At 37.0% G+C, this 22,130-nt stretch overlaps 1 protein-coding gene across 2 annotated transcripts; it reads left to right on the top strand.

Moving 5' to 3' along the window:
- The first annotated feature begins 2,345 nt into the window (after positions 1-2,345).
- On the top strand, positions 2,346-12,985 carry IRAK3 (interleukin 1 receptor associated kinase 3). 2 transcript variants are annotated; one of them, XM_053463243.1, is made up of 12 exons: positions 2,346-2,485; positions 4,075-4,272; positions 5,035-5,099; positions 5,830-5,890; positions 6,683-6,837; positions 7,254-7,312; positions 8,968-9,082; positions 9,634-9,752; positions 10,248-10,446; positions 11,057-11,119; positions 11,218-11,382; positions 12,414-12,985. In XM_053463243.1, the coding sequence occupies exons 1-12, from the start codon at positions 2,362-2,364 to the stop codon at positions 12,855-12,857; spliced, it is 1,767 nt and encodes a 588-aa protein (XP_053319218.1). In that variant the 5' UTR covers positions 2,346-2,361; the 3' UTR covers positions 12,858-12,985. The 2 variants fall into 2 exon arrangements, with proteins under 2 accessions (XP_053319218.1, XP_053319219.1); XM_053463244.1 differs by having other exon boundaries at positions 4,075-4,257.
- Positions 12,986-22,130: the final 9,145 nt, after the last annotated feature.

The raw sequence follows: 22,130 nt of genomic DNA on the forward strand, positions 1-22,130 counted from the left end.
TATCTATATATAAACTGGGGCGTAACTAGAAGCCTCAGGGCCCAGGTGTGAGAATCTGTGCAGTTGTCAGTTTAGAGGAAGAATAATATATTATTTACACTATTTAATTTGAAAATGTTGTGCTATTGATATACACAATACAGTAGGGCTATAGAACACCATGACACACACAAACCCGCCATTCTGAGTTCCTAGAAATTATGTACTTTAGAAGGACAGAAGAATAAGTGTCCAAAAGATAGGAGGCTTCAGATATATTAAATCCCAAACATACATCATACACCAATTCTATATCCAATAGATACCCTATCTCATAAAAATTCACATATGTCACTTGTATGTTTGTCCAGATGAATTTCTAAGGCCCTCCTAAATCTCTTTGACGTGGGTTAATCATTATAAATTTGCATTAATTCAGTATCGTTACAACCCAACTGCTAACAAGTGTATAGCAGATTATTATAGCTAAGAGAGCCCAGTGTCGGATTGGGCCCAGCTGCTTAAGAGTAGAGAAGTGAAAACCTGCCGAAATGTTTACTCCTTTTTTGTAATTTAGTCATTTTCATAATGTGTGCCAGGAGAGTACGGTATTTCTTCGCTCATATGCACTACAAGTCAAGCCTATGTTGTTTTTATTGCACCCACCTCTACATAACCAAAATAATTTGGACACCTGGCCAAATTCATCTTCAGTACTGCACAAATGTTTTAGGCAGGTGTGGAAACTGCTGTAAAGTTATATTGCTTTAAAAAAAGACATGTTAATAGTTTACTTTTTATCATTTAATAAAATTCAAAGTGAGTGAACAAAATACAAATGTAATCAATCTTTGGTGTGACCACTCATGGCCTCCAAAACAACTTCAATGTTCCAAACATCTTGGAGAACTATCCAGAGTAAGAGTACTGAATGTAGGCAGCTTCAGTTGCTTTTCTCTTTTCATGTGATTCCACACAGACTGGATGATGTTGTCACTTGCTCATTCATTAATTCATCCACTCATACTTCCTCCTGCACCCCATTACCTCACCTGCTTTCTTTGTGGTGTTCGTGCACTGTATGAGCAACGTCTCTTTACCACTCAGAGGAAGCAGGAACGCAGCAGACATTGATGCGTTCCTGCTTCCCATGGGCGGTAAAAAGAGAGGTTGCTCGCACAGTAATTTGTGAGCCCGCAACTGTGGTTGTTATGCCACTGGGGCCCGCATTAAAACATTAGGTGGCCAGATGTTAGCATGTCCCCAGTGCTGCTTCACCAGCCCCTAAACTGACCACTCAACAGGAAACCCGATTTCCCAGTAGGTCAGTCCGGCCCTGTTTGCCCCCCCAAACACTTACACATCCATGCTCACACACAAAGGCCTGCATAAATTAATTAGTGAGTGATTAAATGTAAAAGTGTTTGGGCGCAGAAATGGCACCAAAAGGCTGTTAAGGGGCAAAGGTGGCACATGCAGGCCACTTAGGGGGCAGAGGTGGTACAGGCCAGCTGCTTAGGGGCAGAGGTGGCACAAGCACAGTGCTGGCAGCCACGCAGAGGGAGTAACTATTTATTTGATTGATCAAGACCAGCCATCTAATGTATGTGTGCAGCTGCAGCCACATATATAGTTAGATGGCACTAAGGACTAACATGTTTTCAAATCCAATTCTTTCAAATCGTATCCTAAAAAGATAAGGTCCTACATACAGTATATGAATATGTTTTGGTTTAAAAAAAAAAAAAACACCTTCCCCGAAAAAATAATAATAATATGCACTTAAATATATAATTTTCCTGGATTCATTAAATGAAAAAGAGGGAAATAAGGGTTGATGAAAAATATAGCAAAAAAAAAAAATATATTTCTCTGGTCTTGAAGTGTAATTTAGATCTAGTCCTTAAGGGGTTAAAATGTAAAACTAACGGAAATGTAATTTCTATTCTTTTTCAGGAAAGTAATGTGATTAACCCCTTAAGGACAATGGGCGGTCCCAAAACCCATTGAAAACCCCTACATGTACAGGCTTTGTCATTAAGGGGTTAACAGTGCCTTGCAACATTACTCAGATGTAAACAATACCGGGACAATTCATACAGTTACAGAGTCTCAGATGGAGATTATTATGTGCTCTATATATAACACATTATGCACAATGTTTTAAAATCAAACATTCTGCCTTTTTTATATGAATATAGATATTAGGTACGGCTCAGTGTCATTGATAGCCACAAGCACAAAGATCTTGCAAGAGCAGGATTTCCTTGCTTGTGAAATTTGTTTTATAAGAGGGCGGGGAGAGGGCTGGGAAATTCCAGCTCTTTGACAAAAAAGCAACAGCAGCAGAGAAATGAATCAGTTTTACGTCTATCTTGAAAGATGGCAGGGTCAGATCTCTCTATCACATGTCACGTTTCCCTGTTTGAAGTCCCACCATCAACTATGGAGACGTTCTGCCAAATGATGGACTGCAGTGATGGGGACTTGGGATGGAGAGGGCTGGGTGAGTAGAACATTCTTAAGAACCTGGCCGCTTGGAAGCATTCTAGAGCAGTGGTTCTCAACCTTCCTAATGCCGCGACCCTTTAATACAGTTCCTCATGTTGTGGTGACCCCCAACCATACAATTATGTAATTATATATTGTGAAATATGTGTTTTCCGATGGTCTTAGGCGACCCCTGTGAAAGGGCCGTTCGACCCCCAAAGGGGTCGCCACCCACAGGTTGAGAACCTCTGTTCTAGAGTCTATGGGGTCATAAGATAAGCTTAACCTGATTTTACATAATTTACTCCAAAATTACAAAAAAATCATATTATTAAATATGAATGGTAATATCTGGGAAATTGTATAATTGTATTACTTTGACAAAGAGTATTGTTTTTTTTTTTTGGAAAACTGTGACTGTGCTTATTTTGTACCAGGCTTTCACAAATCCATCTACCTTATTATTGTAAATGCTTGAACTAGATAAAACAGATTAAATCACTAATTCTATTATTATGTATTATGGAAACCCATAGTATAGGATTTTTACAGTGGTAATGTCTGTTCAGTATAATAGTGTATGTGACGTTTACAATAAAATAATAGAAGTATCCAACGTAGTACCCTAGATATAAACCTCTAGAATAGTTTAATATATACAGTAAATACAGCAGTCTCTGTTTAATGGTAATATGTATTGGCAATGCAACTGAACAGGTCTAAGAAGCCTATTTGAATTTTGGAAAGGTTGCTTGTTAGAATGTAAACATTTTCATAAAAAAATTGTTTTGTTTCAAATATAATTGCATTACAAATTGCACGCTAATATAATCTATTTAGAAAAAAAAAAAACTGACAAGAAAAGATTTATTTCCCTTGCAGTACAATGTCATTCTTCATCTTTAAGCATTACCTTTACTCGCTGCCAGTTAATTATGAGGAAGTGAAACTATTTTTGATTATTCTTTATACTGGGAAGATAAGCGTTCACAGCTGTCTACCACATATCTGGCTAAAGAGCTGGTAGAGTTTGAGCTTTGAGAAAGTGCCCTTAGTTGCCATAGGGGCACTGGCACACATATTTATACACATTCTCACATTAACACACATACACACTCACACTGACACACACACATACACTCCATAGCTAACACACAAACTTACACATACACGCTCCATCTAACACACACTCATTCTAACACATATACACTGTAGTGTTCCCAACTCTTAGAGTGGCACAGTCCCAGTCCCAGTCCGTTTGGAGTCTGTTTTAGTGCCCACTAAAGGATTATTGTTTGAAGAGTCCCGAGATCCAGCTCAACTTGTAATAACTTATATTGTTACATGAACTATGTTTTTTTTTTCCTATTTTTTATTTGCATTTTTAAATGATAATACAATACCAAAAAAATAATTGTAGAATACCATTGATATTGAACAGAAGAGAATACAAGTATAATGATAAGAAATAACTAAAGCAAAAACATATACAAACATTATCCAAAAAAAGACATTGTCTTTTTAAGTTTGAGTTCAAATAAACCTTTTCTACATAGAAAGGCACAACATGTTTTTGGTTAAAACCTCCGTTGTGTTTTTTTTCAGCGGCACGTCTCTCCACAGACTGGATGGAGTTCCGAAAGATTGAGAAATATGCAGAACAAGGTAAAAGCAGAACACGGGAACTGCTATGGAGCTGGGCCCAAAAAAACAAAACAGTGGGCGACCTTCTGATGGTCCTCCACATGATGGGACATGAGAGAGCTATACATCTATTTAACAGCCAAGGTACAGAACATTCCGGTATCTTTAATATTGTGTATTGTGACTGGTGCTTTATGTGTCTCAGTAGCAAATGTAGGTATTTAATCATTTATTAAAATAAAAAAGAATTATTAGTGTTATGGTGTACACGGTTAAAATAAAAGTGCTATTGTGATCCTAAACAGTAAATATTTGCAGAGTAACTTAAGCTACTCACTTAACAAGAGCTATTGAGTTTGCAAGTCCAAAGTTAGTTTAGTAAGGGAACATGGGTTCATTGACTTATATCAAGGATAACCGTCAGTGTATGGAAGGTTTAGTGGATAGCAGAAGATTTTGGTCACTAGCCAAGAGATGGGGTCAAGTACTGGAACCACCATTGGCCCTTGAGTTTGAAATGAATCTGCTTGTTATTTGTCGTGACTGTAGAGTATCACAGCCCAGCTTTAATTATTTCAGCATTTTGTAAAGCCTAATGATGATGATCATACATTTATAGAAGCAAGTGGTATGTTCCCAGAGGTCCCTATGAATATGCAACAGGAACACATTTACATAAACCCGATCATTAGAAGATTTGGGAAGAATTAAAATTAGCTGGAGAGAGTCTAATACTTGGATCAGACCGACTCCCATAATCCTCAGAATGCTAGGAGGAGACGCCTGACAAAAACAATCATGCAAATGTGTATTGCTTTATGTGATTTTTGTGAACTTGCAATGTTTACATTTCCAAGTTTTGTACAAAAGCATAAAAAAAAACAAAACCCTTCTGGTTTCAATGATTATTTTATGTTTTAGGAGCCAGTTTATTCCTTGCGCATGATTCAGATCGCACATTCAATAAAACAAACACCACCTTCAAGGTAATTCTCTGCCCTATGAGCACTCTGTGTATGAAATACGCTCTAAAGATCCTCATCTGCTGTGCACTTCACTCTCTTTCCCACATTTCAGTAAACAAGCTTCTCTTGTAGGGTCTCCCGCGTCTATGTAGGAGATATCATTATGCATTATCAAGGGCAAACCCAGTAAGCTTCCCCTTGCAAGGGAAGGAATATGTATATACTGTATACAGTGTATACATTCAATCTGCCACATTAGTTATCCATTGTGTCAACTCAGACCTTGGAGAAGAATCTCCCTAGGGTTTGCACTTTATAATGCTAATGATATTAGAGCGTTCAAATGTTCACTTCTCCTGCGAATAGATCCCTCCCTATTAAAAAAACCATCATGTGTTTTTATGGATAACAGTGTACCATTCTGCATGTACCTAACATTAACCAATAAATACATATAACTGTATTGCAGTTAAATCATATACGTTTATGTCCTCCAAACTTTCTAATGAGACAAGTGTCCTGTCGTGTTCCTCAGCTTCCTATGTCTCTAGAAGCTTGGAGAATAAGCCAGTATATAACTCTCTGCCCTCACCCGGCAGGTCAGACTGCATCTACTACATCATATACAGAAAGGCACAGGCCTGTAGCCACTACTCACCTACTCAACAAGTTTGGTGGTGGTGATATCACAGTACATATGTTGTCGATAGATTAAGGAATATAATAACTATTATTTATGTTCTGTGTATAGAACTGTGGAGGTCAAACAGTGGAATTTGTATCAAGGGGTACATCTGGATCTCATCACAAAGGTGAGGTGTGTATTAAAGAGTGCTGTGTCACAGATGGGTTCAATCCTAAACCTAGACACTAATGGACATAGTTCCCATTAGTTATCAAGAAACGATTAATGAATTCAATATTGAACAAAATGAGTTACATATTTACTACAGATTAGAAGAAAACCCAATAAAGACCAACAAAACAGTAATATGAACAAAAAAATCCACAGTTGTACATATTAAAAATAAGACATTAAATGGGGTAATTGGGTTTGACCTCATTCTACGGAATTTTTGTCACTAATGGTATTTGGGGTAACTGCACACTGGTTACTCTCTGGATTTGGCCCAGAATCATCCGGTGAAGAATCTCCAGGCCACTTTCTTCTTTCTCTGGACAGGACAACATTTGGGGCCTTCCTCAAATTGTAGAGCCTTCCACTTCACAATACATTTACATTGGACTAGGGTATGTCTAGAAGGACAGAAATTTTCCAAACTGACTTCTTGCAAAGATAGCATCCTATGATAGTGCCAAAGTCACCGAGCTCTTCGGTGATCCATTCTACTGCCAATGTTTGTCTATGGAGATTGCTTATGTGTGGCATATGTGCTTGATTTTATATATTTTAGCTATGGGTGTCGCTGAAACACCTACATATATCACCATCTCTAACTTTAATATATATATATATATATTAAATATATAATATTTATATAATCATACCTATGGGTGAGAGTCGTAGAGCGGTATATTATATACGTGACAATTAAAAAAACAGACATGCATGTATGGTAACACTGTTTGTGTTTTATTCTCAGTAGACAGAATTAACCTGCCACCAGCCAGCTTTACAGCAATCAAAGAAGGGACTAACAACTTTCATCAAGATTTGTTGATTGGAGAAGGATTCTTTTTTGACATTTACAAAGCTGAAATTCAAAAACAAATGTGTGTTGTAAAAGTGCTTAAAAAGGTAAAAATATAAATATATACGGTATATAATATAAGTAAATAATTTCAGTTATTATTTCAGTTTCATTTGTATTTAAAGATTTCTGATGGAGTAAGTGCAGGCGACGGCTGTATATAGACGTCCGGCATGGTATTCTTTTATTCTTATGTAGCATGCGGCCAGGCATATCGAGCCCACTGGGTATTTGCCCGGTGTGCTAGATGTCCAGTCCGTCCCACAGACAACATTTATTGATTTATATTGATTTGTTAATGTTTAGGAGATATGATTTTATATAGTGTATAGTACGGTATATGTGAACTGTATTGTATCTAGGGAATATACACATACATCCATACAAATACATATACACACAAATAGACACACATACACACACACATATAGGTATGTACAAATGGCTTTTTTTCTTTCTGCAGAAAATACATTCAGGAGACAAATGGAATTTATTTATTTCACAATGGAAAAGTTTACAAAGGTGAGCAACGTGAGCACTTTGTGTTTAATGGTGTAGGACCAAGTGTTTCCCTCTTTTTCCAATGGAAATTTTGATAAATATATATATATATATATATATATATATATATATATATATATATATATATATATTTATTTATTTTGAGGTGTGAGAGTGCGCTGCATTTCCTCTAACTGGCTTCATCACACACCTTTTCTTAGTGGCATCATATTAAATACTTTGACACTTATATGCAAGTTTATATAGAAATACTGCCTGTTTTTTAGTAATTGCAGACAGGTAAATTGTAATTTTCTAATACCAATAACTAAAAGAATGGATTCTTCTACTTGCATGCAGTAAAATACATTGGAATCCATGGTGTCCACTAGATGTCAGTAGAAGATATTTGAATCAAGAACTTTTCATATTTTATTTCTGTTAAAGCTCTTTTCTGTTTAATGTACAACCTGGTTATTGACCTTACTGGGTTTAAAAATGTAATTAACCTAGACAGTTAATTTTGATATTGCTTTTGCTGCTGACTGCTATTTAAGTCAGTTTTGAACTTCTTGTTATTGCTTGTGTATTTACAAAACATATTCTGCAATGATGTGAAATTAGCAACTCTGGTAAACATGTTTATCTATGGGCAATTTGAGCTCTAAATGTATAAAATATCTGAAGTAGAGGACTATGTAAGTAGTCACGAATGCTTGCAATCAAATGCAAAAAAATGGTAATTATATGATACCTTTTAATGGCTCTTTTGACTGTCAGTGTTGTTTATCATGATGTACATTGGGCAACAAAAACATAGTAACAATTGTAATATTAGTGTACGGTATAAACAGAACCTCCTGGTAAGATGTAATACTTGGGCAGGTCTGGTCACTGAAGTCTGAGCTGTCAGTCAAGTTATAGATGTCATTCAGATGACATTTTATTGAGCAATTTCATAGGATTTTTAAGAATCATGGAATTTGTGCGTCCAAACAACTAATGTGTAAACGGAACAACCAACTTCCAAATGGTAATAGAAAATATAAACTAATATATATATATATATATATATATATATATATTTAAAAACAATGTTCTATTTATTCTACGGTATATAAGAGGAATACTTTCATATTGTCTTAAATGATTTCCCAAACCTCTTTAGGCTTACATTCGTTTGGTATATCAGGGGACCACTGGGTCCAATTCCTGAACCTAGAGACCAAGGAAATGCATTTACTGATTACCCGTCTGTAGCCAGGAAGATTGGGTTTTTCAATGTATAAGAGATTGGTGCCTATGGGACACTTAGTCAAACTAGAAACCCTGTTAATGCCTACTTTTGGTGAGGCTTAATAACTGTACCTCTAACGCTTCACTATGCAAACTTTTGACAGTTTTCACCAGTTTAACATGTCCTTATGAGTGAAGGCATCAGTTGTCTGCAAAGCTGCTTTCGGCATATTAAGAAATGCTTCCAGTGCATTTCCTACCATGGTGTCCTGACTCAGGATTCCCAGATAGGCTATGGTGTTAACGTCAGCAAATGTGTAGTGTTTGGGATTTCTGTGAAGTGTTTGTCTATATGCGGAGGCGCAAGCAAGGGTGGGGCTTGAAAAAACTCGAATGAAACGTCTAATTGCTTTCCTGTTATATCTATTTTACCTCTCCAGATTTCAGCATCCAAATATAATAGAACTCCTTGGATATTTTTCATCTGATGAAACTACATGTTTAGTATACCCATATCTTGTAAATGGATCTCTCTACGACAGGATACACTGCACTGTAAGTTTGTAAGAAAATTGAAATCTTCTTAAAATAATAGTAAAAGAATCAGTAGTCACTGATACACAACTGATAGACTGTATGGCTATCATATTATGACATTCTTAGACCTCAAAATTAATCTGTTCTACTGAATCTGGTTTCCAGGGATTACGAATTTAAAAGCCAAGCTCTCTTGTTCCGTAGCATAGGAGACATTTACACCAGTTATATAGAACATGAGGCAGATAACAACCGTTTGACCCGTCTAGTCTGGACATTTTCCCTGATGCAAAGACTCAAACCTTAATCAGTCATTGATCTCATCTTAGAGTCAGGATAGCCATGTGCCTACCCCATGATTGTTTAAATTTGCTCACTGTATTAGTCCCTACCACTACTGGAGGCTGTTACCACTCTCTCAGTACAGTAAAATCTCCTTGTATTACATCTATCTGCCTCTCACCCTCTAGTTCTAGATTATGACCTCTTATTCCAATATTTCTCCTATTTATACGTATATATGTACACTCATTTTATTTCTCAAATAATCCCAAAATGGTTTGTTTTAGGCAAACAGTGCGTCGTTGTCCTGGAAAGTCCGTTTCAGTATTCTGCATGGAGTAGCACAAGCCATCCAATATCTCCACAATTTAACGTATAATCCTGTCATATGTGGGAATATAACCAGGTAATTGATATGTCTGCTCTGTTTATGCACTTCATGTGTGGTCATAGTATGTGTTTTTTTTGCAACATTCAAAAGCTTTTCTTATATTTCATTTTAATTATTGAAGGTGGTCCATATGCTTCATTTTCTGTGTAAACAAGGCTTTAACATTTGACTGGTACCAGTGTCATAATGAACAAAGTCTGGTATAACACCATCTTTCTACACCCAACAGATGAAAGATTTGCCTTCTTTTAGTGGAATTGGGATGGGGTACACGATTAATATACATCTAAGTTAGATTTTTGTAAACAGTTATTGACCATCTGCTTGTCTTATTCTCTGCCCTGGAATTCTGTGGAGGTCATGAGGTTAATACATCTGGGATAGCGTAGAGATTTACTTTACAGTCTCTCCATGATAAAGTGTGTGACATTATACATAATAGCATTGGGGAATAGCACAATTTTCACATTTTCCAGCCACTGGTTCTCATTCTTATTTTCTGTGTTCCAGCAAAAATATACTGCTTGATCAGCATTTCCAGCCGAAGCTCTCAGACTTTGCCATGGTCCATTTGCGGTCTTACCTGATAAATCACAGTTACACCATAAAGATGGATCAAGCCACCCTCAGCTTCCTGGGATACTTGCCAGTGGAGTACATTAGAAGAGGAAATTTGTCATCTAAAACTGATGTGTACAGCTATGGCATTGTGAGTATGAGGAACCACAATTAACACCTTCACTCCATACCAAGGGGTAGCAATATCTGACAGTGCAGGACTTGAACTACCATCAGGGCTGGACTGGTGATGAGGAGTCGGCCCTAGCACATTAAGTCCAGCAGCTGCCTGATGACATAAGTAGGGCCGACATCTGGATATGCCTGGTCGCATGCTACATTTCTATGTTCACATAGCATGTGGCCGTGTATATCCAGCCGGGTACAGAGTAAAGCAGCAAAACTGCTGCTGGAGTGTGTGGTGCTTTTGGCCAGTGGCCACCAGGTATTTGCCCGATGTGCCAGTTGGGCTGTCCTGGCCTGACGGACACTCTTATGATTCTTCTTCCACTCACTCATTTAACTTGTAGGTCATCAACAGCTGGACATGCAAACTTCCAGCTCAATGCTATGAGTCAATCCTATCTAATTATTTCCTTTGGCGTTCTAGCTTGTGCCAATGTGTCATATCTACAGGGAATTCTTGTGCGTCTCTTAATAAATAATCTAAAATTTAATATAACAGGTCTAGTTTAAATAACCAATGTACAGAGCATAGCTGATGAATGTTTATGATTTAATTTTACTTTGGCTGTTCCTAGATAATGATGGAAGTTTTAACTGGAAAACCAGCTCTTCTCAAAGGATCTGAAAATATGTGTCTGGTAAGCTCTCCAGACATTCAATAATAGTAATGATTCATATACAAAATAACATTGGTGCAGTGGTAGTTATGTACCTATCGTGTCTTTTATTTTAATAGAGAGATTTGATGTGGGACCTGACAGAGAAAGGAGGATCTGAGTCTCTTCTTGGAATCCTGGATGAAAAATGTGACAGCTGGCCCCAGTTTACTGCACACAGACTCTTTGGTTTATCAATTGAATGTACTGAATCACGAATGAAACAAAGACCCGATATGCAAGAGGTTGGTGCCAGTTTAGATGTCTTATATAAAATAATTGATTTCTGCTCTCCTTTTTCACACCTGTCCACAATAGTTTGCAATAACCACTCTCTTTTACCTGTGGCTTGCTACTGTTATGTGCAAAAAGCAAGAATAAATAAACAATGTCACATGTTTTATATATTTCACTAAATATTACTGCCTTGTGTTTGCCACCCCTCTCATAGGCAACAGGTGCTGTTTTTTTCTACAATATGACTTCAGTCCTTCTGTTTATATATGGTTTAGATATTTAAATATTATTGTTTTTAGGTTCCTCTGTGTCACACGTGACTGAATATTTTAAAACATTCATACACCTATTCACATATACTAATTTTTTCCCTAAACATTCATACACCCATAATTATTTTTTGTTAGTAAAACATTGTCAAGAAAACGGGGAAAAAATATATAGCATTTAAGCTATACAGGGTTATAGACATAAGACATAAACTGATAAAAATACTGAGAGAACAAATAAGCTGAAGGCATCATGTAGACAAACAGACCAAAACACACATGTGACACACCACAATCTCAGCACATTCACTTACATACAGTAATACAAACCCCCAAAAATAACACAAAAAAGGTGGGACCTTGATGAATGTGTGCTCTGTACAGTGGAACTACCAGTGGTCATGTGAATCAATCTTGATTCACAACTAAAATACTGCATGGGTGATCATCATCCCATGTCTTCATGTACAGTTCAAATAAAGAGTACAAAGATGTACTAGATATGAGGTTGAGTTACAGTATACTCGTATACTTTCCTTCTGTTGTATCCTTTGCAAGGGCAAAGACACAACACATTGCATTCACATGTAATGATGAAACCGGCCTTCACAAACTTCCAAACATCTGGAAGTGGAATCCATGAATAAGTACTGAATTATCACCCAGCTGTTTCATCTTATGATAATAAGCATATATGGGATAATGTTTTGACTAAATAACAAATTACTAATTACACTGCAGGTAAAATGTCTTCATTATTTTATCTGCAGGTTCTAAAAAGAGTAGAGACCTCCAGGTGTGCTGACCACAGTAAGGAGGATGATCCTAAATCTCTGAAGTCTGTTCCACCGTTGGATTATCCTTCTCCGACACAACTGAATTATCATAATGTTCCCATGGAGAGTGATGAAAGTCTGGACTACCCAATGAACATGACACAAATAAAAAAACCGCTAGGAAACCCTTGTGAATGCAGTCAATCTGAAGTGACGTTCCTAGGAGTGCCCAGAAAACTTGAGGCATACAGGACTGCGGATAATGTCCCATCAGTGATGGAAAGAGATTCCCTGCTGCACTCTCTCTATATACAACCTCGAACATCCCATTCCAGCAGACCAATTGAGTGTAGCTGTGCATCGGAGCCAGATAACACAAGGTCCTGTGAAGAGTGCATAGCCAATGGATTTGGGCACAGTGACTTCAATGCAAAATAATGCTGATCAAGAGTGACGTGAAAGCGCACTTTTATTTCCAAAGGGGGCACGGCAAATGTATGTATTTCTGAAGCTGTGATGCAAAGTCATTCGGTATCTGTCACAGACTACAATCCACTTCTCAAAAATACTATTTAATCTTACATTCTATACTGATAGTGTGATTATCTTGTGTACAATTGAGTAGGCAAAAACCACTAAATATGGAAGAAAAAACATTTATATATAATTCCATATGTCTTAGTATTTCAATCCATTAGGTCCACAGAATAACACTGATGTTGACTTTGCCTAACAATGTGAACAGTGATCACTATGTTAATAAAACCACTGTACCAGTCACATGAATAAACTGCCATATTTAAGATACAGTGCAGATAACAGACTTGTAAAGCTCTAAGCCAGGGCTGAATATCTCCAGTAGCTTTTGGCATAGGGCTGTGGGAGTTGTTTACCAACACTGCAATAAATTATTGATTTTAAAACTATGTACCTGTAATACATGGATGTGTTGTTGGGTTGTTGGGGTCCTCTAACTTGCACAATACGTTTGTCTGTATTTCTTAATATTAGTTTGGTTCTTTGTTTGGGTGTTAAAGCTTCCAGGTAGAACATCCAGGTGCATACACAAAAAGCACAACACTGGAGCAATGTAGAGTGCAAGAGAGGTTCCCAAATACAACGACCAGTTTACTCAATTGTCTTCCAATAGCAATGTCTACAAACCCTATTTGTGGAGAGTTGGTGGTCCCTTGTGTCTAGTTTCAGAACCACTAGTATACAACGCGTTCATAAAATGTTTACACTTCTAATAAAAACATATTATTTATTTAGCTATTTAAACCACTGAAATAAACAGATTATTTATTGTAGGCCTTGATACAGACCTACTGTATTTCAACTTTCATATTAAAAAAGTACTTTTGACAGTGTAATGAAAATATATTTTTTAAAGATGAGCTGTATCATACATACGATGTCACAATAAGAATTGTACCGAGTATGATTAGAGTTAGTTACTTGGTAATAATGGCTGGCCATACCTAATTGGCAATAATAGAAGACCCCATGATCAATGAAAGTACCAGGTACTATATGATTTGATATGAGGTATACTCTGTGATGTATAGGGTTGATCATTCAACAGGAATGATACCATGTGACAAAAAAGATCTAAATCTCTTGTTCATGCCCAGGGCTAAGGCGACCACAGGTCTCCTGTGCCAGACAGCACATTTCTGGTAATAGTATGTTTGCTAAGGTTGTGAGTAGCTTTTTCTTTCCAATGTAACTAAATGCATGTTTTTGTATTCATTTTATCTGTGTGAACTGTAATTTATAAATTGTGATTACCTTTATATATATATATATATATATATATATATATATATATATATTATATGTTTAAGTAAAGTATATTACTTAAAACTGTCTGTGTATTTTATTATCCATATATTCCACTAATATAGCTTCCACGGTGCTCTAGTATATCTTCCACAATTATAAGCCCAGAGAGTTTCTTGTAAGTTATATTACGAGGCATATGTCTATTTTTTCCAGCATATTAACCACTCTATGGACTGAATATTTAGTTATATTTTATATTGCCTCCTAGCCATCTAATGTGCGTTTTATATGTTTCATAACATTTGTATTATGGAATTGTTTATTGTATATTAAGGTTGCTGTGTGCACTTACGACTGCTAAATATTTAACAATTACAATATTGGTTATTTATCTCCATTTTCTTTATTATAAGTTTGCTATGAAACACTTTTAATGCAAAGTTTAATTAAGCAAGAAACTTCTTTATCGTTCCTATAGTCACAATGGGTTCATCCTCATCGCATCAACTAGCTATAAAGTGCTCCAGTAATTGGTATGTGGCATAGAGCCTTTACTGTAAACATTTTATAACTAGCATCATGGATAAATTATATAGCTCACTCATGTTTATCAGTTAATGCTTGCTTTATAGGTTGTGCACCATATGTAACACCAATACTGTTCACATGGCACTTAAAGAACACTACCCACACCACTTTCATAGGAATTGGTTTTTCATTGTTTTTTTAAATTGCATTTTCATGTTTAGTTATTGCAGTTGCTGCCTGAATAAGATTCCTTTTTAATTATCTTTCCACAATGCCTCCACAATGATGTGGTTTACAATGTACTGCACTAGCACCAAGGAAATAATATTCATTCACATATTGCTCTCTGAGATGGCCTTTATCACTGCCGAAACATTCTGGCCATTTGATATATATTTGTGTGACATGGAAGTGACATGGTGGGTGTCTGGTAAAATTGTATCAAAATAATGTCATTTCTGGGGCAAAAATATATAAATTACATGCTTCTTCAGCACAAACCAGAAGTCATCCAGTTCATCACATGTTGGCACCCAAGTTTCCTTTCCCACTGTTTATTTTACACTCTACTTTTGGAACTTCTCCTCTTCATATCTAAGCAGTTGTCTGTTCATTTTCTTTACATTTCCTGGTTCTTCAAACAAGTTATATATATATATATCTGGAACTCATTGGATACATAGAACAGTAAGTAGTGTTTGTGTACCTTTGTGTGCATGGTAGATGTATTGTTATTAACATTCTGCATAAGCAATACCTCTCGAGGCTCCACTTAAAAAAAATATGCAAAACAACCCAGATTCATGAGTTAATAAACTGGGCATAAACTGTCTAGAAAGTACAATCACCTATATTTGCTATAATTTCAGAATTGCTGGGATCACTAGCATGAGGTCACAGTTATGGACCATCCCCAATTTCCACAAAGTAAATATAAGTTGCTGTCCTAAATCTTAATATTAACTACATAAAATAACATATTTACACAGTTACATATCTATAGGCTGAAAAAAGACATGCGTCCATCAAGTTCCACCTTTCCTTTCAGCTGCATAGTACATTATCATGTTTCTCAGTAGTTACAATTTATTTATTTATTATTATTATTACAGGTATTAGGAGGTATTAGTACTGTTGCCGATTCAAATCTCTGCAGGGTGGTACTTTCTGCTCAGATACAGCCTAATAGTCCTAGTCAGCTGCATGCACCATTATATTCATAGTCATTTAAAGCAAGGTGTTCTAGACCCAAAACACAGACACCTACGTGTTCATATTATAAGGCTGGCGGGAAATAAGTGAGCATGAAAATGACCGTCCCACCTAATATTAAAGGCACAACTGTGTTAAAGTATTAAGTAAGAAAGTAGCATTTGAAAAATGTTAAACAATTATATTTCACCTTGGAACGTCCAAAACCTAAATTACTATCTTAGCAAAGTACTAAGAACGCTTTGAAACATATTAACTTTGGACATTTTAGGTTTAAACAGCAGTGGAGACAGCATTTACTGTGACCTGAAACGGCTCACATTTACATGGATTTTCTGCCCAATAGGCTGTGGCACAAATGAAATTTAAGAAACTAGTTTGGATTAAAACTGGAAAATACAATATTTAAAAAAAAATATTAACAAACCATATTATGAATATATGTAAAAATGCCAAAAAGAATTTAAAAAAAACATACATTAAATATCATCCTCTTGTTTTCTGTGACTCCTGTTACCATTTTTCAGTCTGACAAAGTGCCACAAATCTAAATTAAACATCAAATTATCCTCCAAGGTCTCATCATGGTTTAATATACCCAGCAATTTAAGCAATAATGTAACAAAACTGGTAAGGACATGATCGATTATCTGTTTTAAAAGTAGATATAGTTTTTTCTGTTTCTTTGTAGCTACATATACACTATATGATCATATGTATGTGGATACTTGGTTATCACTAGACTTGGGCACCAGGGAGCTCTTCGTCTTCGTGCTCGTCTTCGGCAAAAAAAATCTTCGGCCAATAGAGTCGCTCATACGGACATTTAAACTCCTAATGCAGCAACTTGTCCGGCAGGGAGAGCAGTGGTGTTCCTGCTCTATCAGTGTGTTGGTCGCTGGCACGGACTTTTAACTATTGCAGCAGGGTCCCAGGTTGTTTTATTTATTTTTTTCTGAATAGCAACCAGTGGTAAGGGGCCGTGCGAGTGAGCCTATTGGTCGCTTGCACGGCCCTTTAACCTACGGATTTCCGCTCCCGTTATCTAACGCAGCAGCGCAGGGGTTAACGGGAGTGGAAATCCGTAGGTTCGCTGTCAGAAGTTAAAAGGCTGTGCGAGTGAGCCTATTGGTCACCTGCAGGGACTTCCTCAGAGGAGGTCCCTGCAGGCGACCAATAGGCTCACTCGCACTGCCCTGTAACCCCTAACGGCGAACCTGCGGATTTCCGCTTCCGTCAACTCCTGCGATGCCGCGAAGATAAGGTAGGCTAGATGGGGAAGGGACCGGGGAGATTAGTAGACGAAGACGATCACGAAGATTTTTCGTGTTGTGTGTTTTCGTCTTTGTCTACGTTTTACCGCCACTATCTTCTCTTCTTCGTGTCTTCGGAATGAACACAAAAACACACTCTTCTTGTTCGTTTTCATGTTCGCCCGAAGACGAATGCACAAGTCTAGTTATCACACCCATATGAGCTTGTTGGACAACCCATTCCAAAACCATGGGCATTAATATGGAGTTGCCCCCCCCCACCTTTGCAGCTATAACAGCCTCCACTCTTCTAGGAAGGTTTTCCAATAGATTGTTTGAATTTGTGCCCATTCAGCCAAAAGAGTGTTTGTGAGGTCAGGCACGGATGTGACTAGAAGGCCTGACTCACAATTGCTGTTTCAATTCATCCCAGAGATGTTCAGTGGGGTTAAGGTCAGGGCTCTGTGTGGGCCACTCAAGGTCCTCCACACCAAACTGGTCAAACTAGGTCTTAATGGACTTTGCTTTGTGCACTGGGCCGCAGTCATCATGATACAGGAAAGGGCCTTCCCATTTTCCCCTCTAATTAAAGCTTTTCTATGAAAAAAAAACACTTTTGTCCTTTTCTTTTTAGAAACTGGATAAAGACGTCTAGGATACTAGGCCATTTGCGTTCCCTTCCATTATAGGGAATTTTGCTCTTGGTCAGACTCAGGCAGCACAAAATGAAAAATGCATCGCCAGGAAAGACCAAATTATCAAAATATCTGTCACAAATGTCACTGCAGATTCCGACTGGCCTCCTGCCACCTTTCATTTTTTTCTGGCCAATTCGGAAACACTGCATTAAGAGTACAAAACATTGTCTACGACATTATAAAACTATACAAATTCGTTTAAATGGTTGTTTGATGATGTTGAACGGTCCACTTTAAAGTCAGTGAAATTGGTATTTTCTGGGTGGTTAAAGGTAGGTTAAGATCCATAAATGAAAACATTTAATTTCAAAGCACTTATAAAGAAAGGTTTTCTTCCCCAAAAGCAGGCAATTTGATTTTCTGAGAACAATTGATATTTTTTAAGAAAGCCGGGCAAGCTCCACATGAGGGCTCTTTAACTCTGCAAGTAAACCACAGTGAATCATAACCGATGCTCATAATATTCTGCTATATGTTCAATATTTTAGAATGTTTTGTTCAACCAATAGTCCCAAGCATAATAAAGTACTGCGGTAATGGCACCCGTTCCTAAACCCACATATAATTACGCAGCCAGTGCTCACTTTAAAGGGCTATTTGATTGTTAGAAAAACCTGCACAATGATGCTATGCCAAGAATTTTAAGACACAGCATAATTTCAATAAAAATAAATGGGTATAGCTACTGTTAGATGGTTTAGACTCTTAAACTCCGGGCTATTGTCTCTTTTCGCGTTGCTAAGGATTTTAGTGCCAGGGAAGTACTTAAAACACATATTTTATAGCAGACAAGGAAGATGCTAAATATTAAAGGAACTGACACTTTTGTTTATATCTTATATAAACTCGTATTTATGGCCGTCATTATAATTACGTTGAAAAGAAAAAATAGGAGTAATGAATTAAAGCATTTAATATTTTTAATTAACACATTACAGTACAATGTATCTCTAAAGCGCTATAAACTAAATATATTTCCTATAAAAATCAGATGCCATTAAGTAATCAATCCTGATTATAGCTTTGGCATATTTATATATTGATGTTTTTAACATGACAATGTGACATACAACTGTCCATGAGAAAAAAAAATGTATCTGGGATAATTCCGAAACGACTGAAAGTCTGTCTTTGGGTTTCATTCACAGTTATCACAAAAGCTGTACTTAATGGAAATTGTCTTCTTTTTAGTGAGAATGGCAGTGATAAATCACTTGGTGCCATGTCTGTTCTTGGCAGGAAAACCCTTTCTCCCGTTTGGCAGTCTGTTCGCATTTCACAGTCAATGCCTTTGGTGACCATACATGCCCCATAATGTAAACCTTGTTTTAAGGTTATGTAATAGTATTGTTACTTTTCCACTTTTGCGTTTTAGTTGATGTGGTGACATCGTCCACAGCTGTAATAATTGTTTTAGAAACAAGTGATTATTGCTTATTGAGGAGCACAATGTTCTGGTTAGAAACGTAAGCTTTGCAATGCTCCTCAAGACTGCCAAAGATGGGTTGTGATAAAAGAATGTCATGGCATGTTAGATGATGGGACTGGAAGTCACATTGCTGATTGTGACTTGTACGGTAATCTTCCATTATGTGTGTTTTGAATTTTTCCCATAAGGGAAAGCAAGGGATTTACATGCCACTATAATATGTATATAAGTGCAAAACTGCAGCTTAGTATTTAAACAAAGACCATTTCCACCAGGCATGATATCCATTCCTTTGTCTGCCTGTCAAAGATTGCATTTTTCAGCTCTTTCTTTGAAAGCTGATAATTCTTCACCTTGTACACTTTTTCAGTCATCCAATGACGAAGCACCTGGGGCATGCAATAAAAAGGGTCTTAGATAAAAAATCTTTCAGTTTCGTTAACATGAACTGTATTATTTAATTACTTTCCTCTCGAGCTTTGTTGCATTACAACCTGGAATTAAAATGTAGATATGTATATGTATATGTGTATGAAGGAGCAGAATAGAAGTAGAAATAGAAAAATGTAAAATGCAGGCAACCAAGATAAAAGGGGAAAGTAATGAGGAAAATATGTCAGCAAGTGCCAGTTAAAAAAGAGATGAAACAAAAGGAATGTCTAAAGAGAGGAAAGAACAGAATGAAAAAGACCACAAAGGGTAGGCAGAAAGTAGAGAGAAAAAAAGAGGAAAAAACAGGTTGCTAAAGCCAGGAGGAGGGACCTTTCTGTATAATTGCTCCAGGGCCCGAAACTCCACTGATATATATATGAACTCTTCTCCTTTCTCTCAAAAAGGACATTAACATACCAAAAATGAGAGAACAGTAACGTTGCTTTCGAGTACATATACCCAGGGTTTCTAATACATACATATGGCTTCTTTTCATTATCAAAAAATCTTTTCAGAATACTGAATCCACCTTAACATAAGGAGAACAGCATGAGTAAGGGATCACGGCATAATGTTACAGGGCGTAAAGGTTTGGGGCACCATTAGAATACGCCTTTGTTAAGAATGTGAGGTAGAGCATCCTAGCACAGCTGGTTTGGGTGAAACCATGAGTATTCAGACGAACTTGACATAATAGACATAAATGAATGGTGCGTTGGAACCTAGATAAACAAAATATGGTATTTAAGATAAATGGTGCATAGATTGGATAGACACATGAATTTTATCTTCTGTCAAATCCTATTTTTTTTATTAATATCGTTTTCATGTGGACATTTTTGAATGAAAGTGTTCCGAAACCATACAAAGACTACATTAATCCTACCCATAAAATACAAAGCCAACAATCACCACCTGTCCAAATCAGTCAGTAGTGTCTTCATTACCGAGGGATAATCATGACCCAATGCCACAAAATTCACTTCAAAATGAATGACAGTATGTAATTGCAGATAAAGACCAATCGCCCCCATCTAATCTACATTTTCCCTTTCTGCTTTCTGCTCTCTGATATTCATGGCACTCAGTTCATTTTCTTTATGAACTTTATCCTCTATTTACTCCAGATCTAAACCTTCTTTCCCTAGTGATCTTCCTCCCTCCAGTTTTATGATGTGACCTCCTATCCCTAAACAACTTTTTCTGTCCTGCTTACCAATACAGACAGTCAGCCAATTCAATATGCCAGCATCACAAATTAGATTGTAAAATCCGGTGGTAACAATCAGCAACATTACAATGCTTTGCTTCCCATTAATAAACAGGAATTGGTGCGTGAACAGCTTGTGTGTCTTTTATTTTGTATCCCAAACCAAGCACCTTATTGTCCACGGAGCAGAATGTGTATCTGTATTAAACTCAATGGGACACACACAAATTCACATGCCATATAGTGTGACGGAATCCACAATAGTTGTGCATTATATAGGTGTTTTTTGAATGGTATTTGTTGGGTATGCGCTAAATTCTTGAAGATGCCCTGCTTGGATTCTCTTTATGTTTCACTGAGTTTCTTATGGGTCTGGTCAGGTTTCCAGATAGCATTTACAGCAGGATCTGTTACTTTTCTTCTGGTATTCATGCAAAATGCCTTGTTAACCATTAAATATGAGCCTTTTGCATGAAAGTCTACAACAACCATGGACAAGCCATAAGCATATTGACGGTGGCGCAGCATATGACATCATGACATGTCCCGCAAGCGGAGTCCCAGTTTTGCATCATTTTGGACACTGAGTGTGCACAGCTGATGGCAACATCAAAAACTGGGATTTCGGCCCAGCCTGCTGTGTACTCTCCAACATTTTATAGGTCAAAGGGCACGCTTTATTGTGCATGGTTATAGGTGTGCCTAGAAACAGAAAAAAGTAAAGCATTTACATATACGGTATGCTTCACCTCTCTGAAACGCAACACCTCTGTCTCTTCCATTGATTTCCTTTTCCAGACGTTTAGAATGTGTGGTTAGTGTCCCATGGCCAAAATGTCACAATAATGTGCATTATATTATATTATGCCTGCTTATAAATGACATTTATAAATAGGTTACTCTTCTCCAGACACACAGGGGTCTATTCACTAAAGGAAGAGTTGTGTTTTTAACTTCACTATTCAATACACTGGCAAGTGTCTCCTGTAGGAATGGAGGTGGCTCATTCATTCATTGTGCTGCTTCAACTATACATCATGCAGGGCCTGTAAAGCCCTTCCTGCTTGTTATTTGAGGGAAGAAGGCTCTGATAACCCAGCAAGAGTTTTCAGCTCTCAGAAAAGAAGGACTGCCCTCTTTACTAAAGAGAAAACTCTTGATGGG

This window comes from Spea bombifrons, chromosome 4 (genome assembly GCF_027358695.1).
Source record: "Spea bombifrons isolate aSpeBom1 chromosome 4, aSpeBom1.2.pri, whole genome shotgun sequence".
In the NCBI taxonomy this organism is placed as follows: domain Eukaryota; kingdom Metazoa; phylum Chordata; class Amphibia; order Anura; family Pelobatidae; genus Spea; species Spea bombifrons.